Here is a 12,510-nt window from a genome sequence, read left to right as displayed (position 1 = left end):
CAATGAATGACAACAGCAAGCTGATGTGTAACAAGTCGGGCTCGTTACTGGTTTTCGTTGGCCATCTCCCCAAGGGGGTGGCCTTGGCCTTTCTACTACACCTGTCGCTATCAGACGTTAAGGCCGCGTCGAGACAGGTATGGCAGCAACTTAGGACTTTGAGAGTTTCTTCTCATTGTCACAAGTGCTGCCTTTATTTTTTTTAAAGCCGTTGGGCAGCAACCGTGCCCAGGCGACATCATTGAGTTGTACCTTTCCAATTGTTGTTATTCTCCTTCCAAGTCACACTTGCACAACTCCTGTCTTCATCGTTTATTAATGCTTTGATTATGATCATTCCAGTTGGATACACCATACCTGTCTCGACGTTGGAGACAGAGGCTCTGGGCTGTGATCAACGTGTCTGGCAACACTGCAACCGGTCAGTCAAGATGGGGACAGAGGTTCATGGCTGTGGACAACTTGGCAGCATGGCGTCGCACTTGTCATCGTGGCTGTCTGTCTGGTTGGAGTCAGAGGTTGTCGACGGTGGCCATCATGGAAGCATGGAGGCGGTCAGCATGACGGTGGTCAGCTCGGAGGCGGGCGGTAGTCAACGTGGCAGTTAGTCAAGTTGGAGACAGAGGTCCTGAACTATGGTCAACGTGGCAGCAGAGTGGCAGTCTAGATGGAGTCAGAGGTTCTGGACTGTGTCCATATCGATAGTTGGGGACAGAGGTTCATGGACCCGGGGCAGCATTGCAACTTCAGTCTAGCTGGAGACAGAGGTTCTGGACAACTTGGCAGCTTGCATATGGAGACAGAGGTTCGTGGCTGTGGTCAACGTGGCAGCACGCCGGCAGTCGTCTGTCAAGTTGGAAGCAGAGGTTCTGGACTGTGGTCGGCATGGCGGAGGCACAATGGAGCCGTCTGTGTAGCTGGAGGGGTTCGGTCAAGTGGAATGGACTCACAGGTACCACACAGCTGGCTTCAAGGCACAAGGTCAAGGAGAAGGTAAAGAGAAGAGGAGAGAAGAAAGGAATGGTGTAAGTAAGCAGAGTATAAGTGCGCAGATGGTGCGATCATTGGTAGTACTCACTCATTGATTGAGATAGAGGTTCAGGGCTGTGGTCACTCAAGGCAGCACGGCGACCTCAGTAAGTTGGAGACAGAGGTTCTGGGCAGTGGGCAACATTGTGGAAGCACGGACGTCTGTCAAGATGGTGACAAAGGTTCATGGCTGTGGTCAACGTGGAAGCACGACGACAGTCTGTCAAGATGGAGACAGAGGTGGTGAATACTGAAGGACCACAACGGGCTTCAAGGCACAGGATCAATGTAGAAGAGAAGAAGGGAAAGGTGTAAGTAAGCAGAGTATAAGTGATCAGGTTGTGATCGGTGGTAGTACTCACTCATTGATTAGGGAGACAGACGTACTGGGCACTCAAGGAAGCATGGCGACCTCAGTCAAGTTGGAGACAGAGGTTCTGGCCTGTGGACAACTTGGCAGCATGGCGGACGTCTGTACAGATGGAGACAGAGGTTCATGGCTGTGGTCAAGGTGGTGGCGTGGCGGACGTCTATCTAGTTGGAGACAGAGGTAAGGTGACCCAGACTTGGACAAGGACCACACACAGCGGGCTTCAAGGCACAAGGTCAATGAGAAGGCAGAGGAGAAGAGAGAAGAAAAGAAGAGGATAGTGTAAGTAAGCAGCAGATGGTGATTCAATTAGAAGTCTATTTGTACTCACTCATTGATTGATATCATAACTCAAACTCATGTAACTCATCAGTAGTGAGACAACAAGGCAGAACAACGTGGTGAGTGATACATGTCAATGTGTTGTTTATTATTGATGTATTTGTATAAGTATAAGCATAAGTATGTATAAGTGTATGTGTACAAGTAGGAGAGAGTGAGTGCAATGACAATAAGATGAGTAGTGGCCCAGTGTCACAGACACATGTGGACCACATCTTAACCAACCACCATTTTGAACTGAACCGTCATCTCAGAGGGCGGGAATTTCAAATTCAAATTAATTAAACACCCACACTTGAACTTCATCTTGATGTAGTGTGTGTGAGTGTGTGACTCTGTCATTGCGGTGAATGTCCTTGGACAAATGGGCATCGACATCACTCATTACCATATCACTCTATTACATGTATGTACACATATATAACATTATTACTATGTTACTCTAATACTATCATTCTAATTCATAATACTAAATTTGATTATCTGACTCACCAACCATCCAATCATTCATATCAATCATATCAATCTAGTTCAAAGACAATGTTATTTTGTACTCTTGGGGGAGAAAACAATCAATCTATTTTACTTCAATCACTAATCATATACACAAATACATTTAAAAACATAATGACAACAACAACAACAACAACAACATTACCTCATTTTTTGGAACAGAGAATAATAGAGCTATGTATATATAATGAATCAGATATTAAGAAGTGCAGCACTTGTATTACATATGCATTGGTATCAAAGAGATGGTTTGGTTATGCTTCATATTGTTTTTGTTGTTATAATACATTCAATCTAAATATACTATTGCTAGGCTCAGAGATCAAGCGACATACATTCGAAGATGCGATAACAAGACAATGGAGTTTGATCAATGATCAACCATTAGCAAGATGGCGTATATCATTGGACAATATTCCTACTCATCCTGCAATTGCTACTACTTCCGCAGACACCGAACGACTTGAGTCATTGAGATCATTGATAAAGCAATCAAAGGCATTCAGTCGTGTTACTGTGTTGTCCTTCTCCATTCACAGATTCGCACATCACATCATTGACTATGTGATCATGCCTATATCACTTCGAAAGAATCCCCTTGACAAGCTCTCAATCACATCAATCGGTCAAGTTGATGTACACAACACATACATGTTCCTGTCTGTGTTGGGCCCAATCAGTAAGGGCCTCACCGCACTTCGTCTCAATGCTGGACTGGGCACACTCACCACAAACTTCATCCGTGATACCAGCCAGACGTTAGAAGAGTTGCATGTATATGAGCCAAACAATGTAGTTGGCGACGATACTCAATATCCCAATCTCAAGACCTTGGGCCTGCCAAACATAAACTTCTCCTGGGATCTGTTGGACGCGCCAAACCTGTCCCATATCGAGCTGATCCAGGCGATGGAGATGACACCTGGCTTCGAAGCATTCCTCAAGAAGAAGAAGAGTTGCAAGAATAGTGCATTCATTCGGGCAATACGCTCGATGGTCTACACCAATGCCTATCATGCCCATCTCAAGCAGCTAACCAATGTGCGCCTGGAATTCAAAAGCAAGGTGGACATTGAGCAGCTGGACCTCTCTCCAGACATCCTCACCCTCAGTCTCAACACATCCGACGAACATAATGTCCTGCTGCCCGTCACTATCATTCGCGGTCTATCTAACTACCAACACCTGCAGCATGTGTATCTGCCCGACTGCTACAGTCCAGAGTGTTTGGAGGCGTTGTGCCATGTGATCCCTCTACTTCCCAACCTTGAGACCACATTCATTTCGACCAAGTACACCGATGGCAAGGCATTGACAGACTCTGAGATGACAATGATCTTCTCTTGCTTCCAAATGCATCCATCTCTACATGGCATCAGTATCACTCTGCACTCAATGTCTCGCGATCAACTTGTGAATATCATGGAGCCAGGTCTAATCTCTGGGACCAATATCAGAACCTTCATTCTCACCTACATCAACGATGATTCGTCCGTTACACTGAGTGATGCCTGTCGATCATACTTTGATGTGACCACCGACTACTTCTTCGAGATGGATCATTCCAGGCAATTGATACTTGATCGTATTATCAAAGATTAAATGGTATTCGATAGCTTTCATTCATACGTTCATTCATTCATTCGTTCGTTCGTTGATTGATTGATTGATTGAGAGTGTCCAAAGTCCACGGTCAAAGGTGGCCTTAAGTCTTAGGCGGTGGTGGTGGTGGGGACGTGGGCCTTCTTGATGGCCTTCATCTTGTCCAACAACTTCTTCTGATCCCTAAAGATACCGGATGTGATCTTCTTGCACTCGGCACCAAAAGTAAAGACATTATCACGTGTCAGGAATGTCTGTGTTCTCGATTGTACAATGACAGCCTCAATGCTACTCTTGTAAGCGGCTAAACATGTAGTAGCAGGATAGGAACACACAAGTTAGTGACCTGTCCACAACATATCCATTCATTCATTCAATGTACAACAACTTACCAAACTCTGGGTTTGAAGCAAACAATGGGAAGTACTTATCCTCCAACAACTTGATTGTCTCGTCTCTCTTCTTTGCTTGCTCAGCCAACTGTGTGTGGACACGAGCCTTTGACTCCTCTGTGGCAGTTGGTTCATCAAGCTGTGGCATCAATCTAAACACTGAATCTGGGTAAGTCGAGAGAGTATCCTATATAATCCGAATCAATTCATTGAGTTAATCAATCAGCCAGTCAATCAGTCTGTCAGCCACTTATGCCTTGAGATCCAACCATAACATACAATGACTTTCTTTGCATTGCCAATCTCCTCTCTGAATGTTTGTACTGCTCTGTATTCATCACCATAGTCTTGCTCAGTTGTCTCCTTCATTGTAGGTTGGTATGTGAGGCCAAAGTGGGTGAGTGACTTCATTCATTCATTCAATAATTACTTGTAACATACAGTCTGTTGGGGATATTCCTCAGAAGTGGCATCAATAGTACTCATTGTTTATTTGTTTATATGTATAGTAATTTTAATGTATAAGTAGATAAGATAGTTCAAGAGTTAGATACTTAGTGAGATGTTTACGCATTCTGACCCAACCTTTGGGGTTCGGTCGACTACCCCACACTTTGGAGTCATAGTCCTCTCATTTGAACGGATCTTCACAGTCCAAATTCATTCATTCATTCATTCAGACTTACACTCCATAATATCTCTTTATATATCTTTATTTGTTGTTGTTGTTGTAATAGAGAGAGAGAGAGAGAGTAATAGTACGATATACCACATTATATATATATTTATACATATTATAAGTTGATAATGAATCAACAACAACAACATTAGACATATCTTTATATATTTGTATCAAACAATCGAATATATCAAAAACAATCAAACAAACTATCAAGATATATATATATATATAAATGACTTCAACAATGTCAATGATGGATCACCATTCACATCCCCATCCTCAATGGGCTGATGCACTCAATAAGATCTTCTTGGACCTGAGGAATAAGAAGGAAGAGGACAGATTAAAGGCAGCAAAGAGTTTGAGCATCTATGTATGTCTTACATTGTTCACAATGAGAACAACGAGATGAGACTCATCACTAATCGCCATCAAATTGATGTATATTAGGTCATAACAATGCAGAGAGATATGTCAAACGAGAACTTCACCAAGTTCATACAGGATGTTAATAAWTATCTTGTTTGAATTGGTCAATAGCAATGCGATTGCGGACAAGATTGGAGGTATATTGGCAATTGACGAGCTGATTGATGTAGACTATGATGAGAGCGCAGCAAAGATTACAAAGTTAGCCAACTTCCTAAGGTTGGCCTTGTCGACGAACGACCCCACTGTGATGCAGATGGCGTCCAAGGCACTGGGACGTCTGGCGCGCTCATCCGGCACGCTGACGGCCGAGTGCGTAGAGTTTGAGGTGACACGTGCCCTCGAGTGGCTGGGTGGCGAGCGCTTTGAGAACAGGCGCCACGCCTCGGTGCTCGTGCTCAAGGAGCTGGCCCAGAACGCGCCAACACTCTTCTACGTGCACGCCGCCAACTTTGTCGATCTGATATGGGGCGCGCTGCGAGACAGCAAGCTGGCCATCCGTGAGGGTGCCGTCGAGGCGCTGCGCGCCTGTCTCGAGCTGATATCGGAGCGTGAGAGTCGTCTGCGACAGCAATGGTATCAGAAGATCTACGACGAGTCCCAGAAGGCCTTCAAACAGAACGGCTCGCCCGAGGCCATTCACGGATCACTCATCACACTTGGCGAGCTCCTAAGAAACACTGGCGACTTTATGAACAACAAGTTCAAGGACGTGTGCGACACTATCCTTCGCTACAAAGACCACCGCGACAAGCTTGTAAAGAAGACAGGTAAGCTAAGTTGACTCGATCAATCCGGCCTCATTCAATCACTAACATAATACGCGTCATCGTCACAGTAATCACACTACTTCCAAGACTGGCCATCTTCTCTCCAAAAGACTTTGCACATCATCATTTGAACACATGCATGGCGCACTTGTTGGCGGCACTCAAGAATCAGAACGAGAGGTCATCTTCATTTATTGCACTGGGCGAGATTGCTTTGGCCGTGGGCGGCAACATCAAGCCCTACTTGGACAGAGTGGTCGTGATGATCAAGTCGGCCTTGACGACCAAGGGCAAACTGTTCAATCCCGAGGTGCTAACATGCGTCAGCATGCTGTCAACGTCGGTGGGCAACGTGATGATCCCTCACATCAGCACCATCCTGCCCCAGATGATGATGGCCGGACTCACGCCCGTCCTGGTCGACGCGCTGCGCGACCTCACCGTGTCGCTGCCTTCGCTCATCCCACAGATCCAGGTACGTTTGCTGATGCTCATCTCCCAGGTGCTGGCAAACAAGCCCTTCCAAGAGCCAGGAACACCACTTCATTATCGCAAAATGGCTGCGTCATATGCTGGCCTAGGCGCAGCCCAACCAAACCCCGACTCGGACCCAGCCATGACTGCGCTGGCCCTGCGGACGCTTGGCACATTCGACTTCTCAAATCACAACCTAATCGAGTTTGTTCGCGATACCGTGTCCACCTACCTCGAGGACGACAACCCCGAGATCAGACGCGAAGCCTCAATCACATGCACCAAGCTCATGGTCAAGCACGACGAGCCAAACCTCTCGCGCGGCCACACATCGCTCATCATTGGCGAGATTCTCGAGAAGTTGTTGGTAGTGGGTATTGCCGACCCCAACCCATCGATCCGCCGCACTGTACTCAGCGCGCTCGACAACCACTTTGACCACCATCTGGCTCAGGCCGAGAACCTACGCAGTCTGTTCATCGCGCTCAACGACGAGGTGTTTGAGATTCGTGAGCTGGCCATCTCTGTAATTGGCAGGCTGACCCAGCGCAACCCCGCCTACGTCATGCCCTCACTCAGAAAGACGCTCATCCAGTTGCTGACCGAGCTTGAGTTCAGTGGTGACAGCAGGAACAAAGAGGAGTCGGCGCGTCTTCTCGGACATCTGATAAGCGCGTCCGAACGTTTGATCAAGCCATATGTCGAGCCAGTGCTCAAGGCGCTGATGCCCAAGCTGCGCGATCCAAACCCACGTGTCGCCTCTTGTGTTCTGGCGGCACTCGGCGAGCTGTCTGTTGTTGGAGGCGAGGAGATGTCTGTTCACATCGATCAACTCATCCCACTCATTGTCGACACCCTGCAAGATCAATCATCGACTAGCAAGCGTGAAGTGGCACTCAAGACGCTCGGCCAGCTGGCCTCCAGCACGGGCTATGTCATTCGTCCATTCGCCAAGTATCCCACACTTCTCGACACCCTACTCAACGCCATCAAGACCGAGCGCAATCAATCTATTCGTCGCGAGGTCATCAAGGTGCTGGGCATCCTCGGTGCGCTCGACCCCTACAAGCACAAGATGAACGAGCTTGGACATCGTCGCGAGGACCCCAAGATCGATGACAAGAGCTCGTCCAACGCAGTCAACGAGCAGGTCACAATCTCACCGTCGTCCGAGGACTACTACCCTACGGTCTCAATCACAGCACTCATGAAGATTCTTCGCGATCCATCATTGTCTACACATCACACCAGCGTCATTCAGGCTGTTATGTTCATCTTTAAGAGTCTGGGTCTGAAGTGCATCCCCTTCCTACCACAGATCATGCCGCCCTTCCTCCACGTCATGAACTCTTGCGAGCCTGGCTTCCGCGAGTTCCTCTTCCAACAGCTCAGCTCGCTCGTGTCCATCGTCAAGCAACACATTCGCGACTACCTCGTCGACATCTTTGCTCTCATTGAGAAGTACTGGAACTCCAACCTGCTGATCCCCATCATCAACCTTGTCGAGGAGATATCATCGGCGTTGAACGACGAGTTCAAGGTCTACCTGCCCAACCTCATCCCACAGATGCTCAACGTGTTGCACTCGGATCGCTCGCCAAAGCGCATGCCAACATCCAAGGTGCTCCGAGCACTGGAAGTGTTTGGCACCAACCTGGACGACTACCTCCATCTCGTCATACCAGCTGTCGTCAAGTTGTTTGAGCAGGTCGACACGCCATCACAGGTGCGCGCACTGGCCATCCAAACCATTGGCCGCCTGTGCAAGAAGCTCAACTTCTCCGACTACGCCTCGCGCATTATACATCCCCTGGCACGTGTGCTGGACGTCGACGGCGTCAACGAGCTCAAGGACGACGCTCTGCAGACCCTGTGTGCGCTCGTCTATCAACTGGGCTCAGACTACGTCATCTTCGTGCCAATGGTGCGCAAGGTGTTGCAAAAGCGCGACATTCAATATACCAACTACGAGCAACTCGTCGCCAAGCTGTCGGCCAAGAACCAACAGTTGGCGGGCTCCAGCGACGAGGTGATGGGATTCCGCCACCCTGACACATCGGCCGAGGAGGTGACGACCACCGTCTCTCCGGAGATGAGCTTCAAGAAGCTCAAGGCCAACGAACAGCACCTAAAGAACGCGTGGGAGACCTCGCAGCGATCCACCAAGGAGGACTGGGTCGAGTGGATCCGTCGTTTCTCTGTCGAGCTACTGCGTGAGTCGCCCTCGCCCGCACTGCGCTCATGTCTCTCACTGGCACAGGACTATCACCCGCTTGTCAAGGAGTTGTTCAACGCCGGCTTTGTCAGCTGCTGGACTGAGCTCCACGAGCAATACCAAGACGACTTGGTTCACAGCTTGGAGACTGCTCTCATGTCGCCCAACATCCCACCCGAGATCCTACAGACATTGCTCAACTTGGCCGAGTTCATGGAGCTCCACGAGAAGCCCCTGCCCATTGACATCCGCACCCTTGGCGCGCTGGCCGAGAAATGTCACGCCTACGCCAAAGCACTGCACTACAAGGAGATTGAGTTCCAGCAAGCGTCCAACTCAACCATCGAAGCACTGATCAGTATCAACAATCAACTGCAGCAGCCTGAGGCTGCCATCGGTATCCTGATCTACGCACAGAAGAACCACAGCGTCGAGCTGAAGGAGTCTTGGTACGAGAAGCTCAGACGATGGGAGGACGCCTTGGCCGCGTATGAGAAGAAGCAAAAGGACGACCCCAACTCAATCGAGAACACACTGGGCATCATGAGATGTCTGCACGCACTTGGAGAGTGGGAGCGATTGTCAACGCTGTCCAACGACTTGTGGAAGAACGCCAGCGAGTCCACCAAGATCTCTGTGGCGCCACTCGCCTCGGCCGCCGCATGGAACCTCTCGAGCTGGGATACAATGGACGAGTACGTCAAGGCCATGAGCCAGGACACGATTGAAGGCTCATTCTACCGTGCCATCCTCGAGGTGCACAAGAACAACTTTAACCACGCTCATCACTTTATCGAACACGCCCGTGTCCTCGTGGACACAGAGCTGACTGCTCTGCTAGGCGAAAGCTACAACCGTGCCTACAAAATGGTGGTCCGTCTACAGCAGTTGTCCGAGCTTGAAGAGATCATCGAGTACAAGAAGTCCGCAGACTCGCCATCTCGCAAACAGATGATCAGGAACACATGGAAGACAAGATTGAGAGGCTGTCAACACAACGTCGACATCTGGCAGAGTGTGCTGGCCGTGCACTCACTGGTCATCTCACCACACGAGGAGTTGGACATGTGGCTTAAGTTCATTGGTCTGTGTCGCAAGAGCTCCAGATTGGGCCTGTCGCAAAAGACGTTGGCCATGCTCATGGGCAAGGACCCGGCCACACAACAGTTTGGCGGCATCCTCCCCAACACACATCCACGAATCACATTCGCTTACATCAAACAGCTATGGAGCGCTGGAAGCAGACCCGTCGCGTATGAGCGTCTGCGCACCTTTGTTCAAGCGCTGCAGGACACTGACGACCTGCCTCTGCAAGGCCGCGCGCACCTCAAGCTGGGCGAGTGGCAGCTGGAGCTGGGCGAGACACTGAATGAATCGTCAATCCCACATATCATCTCGTCGTTCCACGCAGCAACCGAATGTGACCCCAACTGGTACAAGGCATGGCACTCGTGGGCACTGATCAACTTTGAGGTGGTCTCTCACTACGAACAGAATGGCGGCACACAGGAGCAGATCGCCAGCCACCTGTTGCCTGCAGTACGCAGCTTCTTCCGATCTATTGCACTGGCACCCGAGCAATCACTACAGGACACACTACGTCTGTTGACACTCTGGTTCAAACACGGCGCACAAAAGGATGTAGAGGCCTCTTTAATGCAGGGATTCAACACCGTGAGCATTGACACATGGCTGCAGGTGATCCCTCAATTGATCGCTCGTATCCACGCACCAGTGTTGCCCGTTCGACGACTGCTGCACGAGCTGCTCGACTCGATTGGCAAGGCACATCCACAAGCCCTGGTCTACCCACTGACCGTCGCCACCAAGTCACAGTCGCCAGCACGTCTGGCAGCAGCACGTGCCATCATGGACAAGATGAGAAAGCATACAAACCTCGTCGACCAGGCCATCCCCGTCAGTCAGGAGCTAGTGCGTTCCGCCATCCTCTGGCACGAGATGTGGTATGAGGGTCTGGAGGACGCCTCGAGACAATACTTTGGCGAGCACAACCCAGACGCAATGCTGGCCACCCTTGCACCTCTGCATCAGATACTGGACAAGGGACCAGAGACCACAAGCGAGACATCTTTCATCCATGCTTTTGGAAGGGACCTTCAAGAGGCCCTCGAGTGGAGCAAAAAGTATGAGCGATCGCGCAAGGAGGGCGACCTGAACCAAGCATGGGACCTCTACTACCAGGTGTTCAGACGTATCTACAAGCAGCTGCCACAGATGATCTCGTTGGAGTTGCAGTACATCTCACCAAAGCTCATGAACTCAATCGATATGGACTTGGCCGTGCCAGGCACATACAAGGTTGGAGACCCAGTCATCAAGATTCAATCATTCTCGCCCGTGCTCAGCGTCATCCCCTCCAAGCAGCGACCAAGGAAGCTTACAATCATTGGCTCCGACGGACTCGAGTACACATTCTTGCTGAAAGGTCACGAGGACCTGCGTCAGGACGAGCGTGTCATGCAGCTGTTTGGCCTGGTCAACACGCTTCTCAGTGCCAATCACGAGACTGCCAAGTCCCATCTGAGCATCAGACGATTCAGTGTCATCCCCCTGTCACCAAACTCTGGCCTCATTGGATGGGTGCCACACTCTGACACACTGCATGCGCTGATTCGCGACTATCGTGAGAGCAACAAGATCCTGCTCAACATTGAGCATCGACTCATGTTGCAGATGTGCTCCGACTATGACAACCTCACACTCATGCAAAAGGTCGAGGTGTTTGAGTATGCACTGGAGAGCACCAATGGACAGGATCTGCACAAGGTTCTTTGGCTCAAGAGCAGGAACTCAGAGGTCTGGCTGGACCGCCGCACCAACTACACACGTTCGCTGGCAGTGATGTCCATGGTGGGATACATCCTTGGACTGGGTGATCGTCATCCAAGCAACCTGATGCTCGATCGCTACACTGGAAGAATCTTGCATATTGACTTTGGTGATTGTTTCGAGGTGGCAATGCACCGCGAGAAGTACCCCGAGAAGATCCCATTCCGTCTCACAAGGATGCTTATCAACGCCATGGAGGTGTCTGGAATCGAGGGTAACTTCAGACTGACGTGTGAGTCGGTGATGACCGTGCTGCGCAACAGCAAGGAGTCGCTGATGGCCGTCCTTGAGGCCTTTGTCCACGACCCTCTGATCAACTGGAGACTGCTAACACCCAACCACGACAAGGACAGTAAGGTCACCAAGCAGGACCTTGGCGACAATGAATCGCCAGACTCGACTTTGAGCACGTCATCCCCCGTGCACAGACAGCCACGCGGTCACCCACGCGTTGAGGAACAGGTGGAAGCTGAGGTTGTGCCCGAGGTTCTCAACGAGAGGGCTCTGTCGGTCATCAACCGTGTCAACAAGAAGCTTACAGGAAGAGACTTTAGCAACGAAACATTGGCCGTCTCGGAACAGATTCAGAAGCTCATCGACCAAGCCACCTCCCACGAACATCTATGTCAGTGCTACGTCGGCTGGTGTGCCTTTTGGTAAAGGCAATACTTGCTTGTCTTGTTGGACATCATGTCATCATTACACATATACCGGCGAGTCGTTTATTAAATAAATTTATACAAGTATGTACAGAGTTTGGTAAAGTGTGTAGATGTAGAAGGATGTGTTTGGAACTAACAGTTAGTTAAGCTCCAATAACACTTGGTGGTTGGATGGCGGAT

The 12,510-nt window shown here is 49.7% G+C and overlaps 4 protein-coding genes across 4 annotated transcripts; 3 read left to right on the top strand and 1 right to left on the bottom strand.

Moving 5' to 3' along the window:
• Positions 1–329: 329 nt before the first annotated feature.
• SAMD00019534_001640 (hypothetical protein) lies at positions 330–608 on the top strand (the record flags this gene model as incomplete). The annotated part of the gene is made up of 1 exon (XM_012903597.1): positions 330–608. One exon carries the CDS (start codon positions 330–332, stop codon positions 606–608), a length of 279 nt encoding a protein of 92 aa, XP_012759051.1.
• A 2,297-nt stretch (positions 609–2,905) lies between these two features.
• SAMD00019534_001630 (hypothetical protein) lies at positions 2,906–3,856 on the top strand (the record flags this gene model as incomplete). Its single annotated transcript, XM_012903596.1, has 1 exon — positions 2,906–3,856. The coding sequence occupies one exon, from the start codon at positions 2,906–2,908 to the stop codon at positions 3,854–3,856; it is 951 nt and encodes a 316-aa protein (XP_012759050.1).
• Positions 3,857–3,966: 110 nt separating this feature from the next.
• SAMD00019534_001620 (hypothetical protein) lies at positions 3,967–4,617 on the bottom strand (the record flags this gene model as incomplete). The annotated part of the gene is made up of 3 exons (XM_012903595.1): positions 3,967–4,160; positions 4,249–4,435; positions 4,528–4,617. The coding sequence occupies 3 exons, from the start codon at positions 4,615–4,617 to the stop codon at positions 3,967–3,969; spliced, it is 471 nt and encodes a 156-aa protein (XP_012759049.1).
• Positions 4,618–5,609: 992 nt separating this feature from the next.
• On the top strand, positions 5,610–12,328 carry SAMD00019534_001610 (hypothetical protein; the record flags this gene model as incomplete). The annotated part of the gene is made up of 2 exons (XM_012903594.1): positions 5,610–6,129; positions 6,198–12,328. 2 exons carry the CDS (start codon positions 5,610–5,612, stop codon positions 12,326–12,328), a joined length of 6,651 nt encoding a protein of 2,216 aa, XP_012759048.1.
• Between the last annotated feature and the right edge of the window lie 182 nt (positions 12,329–12,510).

This window comes from Acytostelium subglobosum (genome assembly GCF_000787575.1).
Source record: "Acytostelium subglobosum LB1 DNA, scaffold: scaffold1, whole genome shotgun sequence".
NCBI lineage: Eukaryota > Evosea > Eumycetozoa > Acytosteliales > Acytosteliaceae > Acytostelium > Acytostelium subglobosum.
This window is presented reverse-complemented; position numbering and strand designations above follow the sequence as displayed.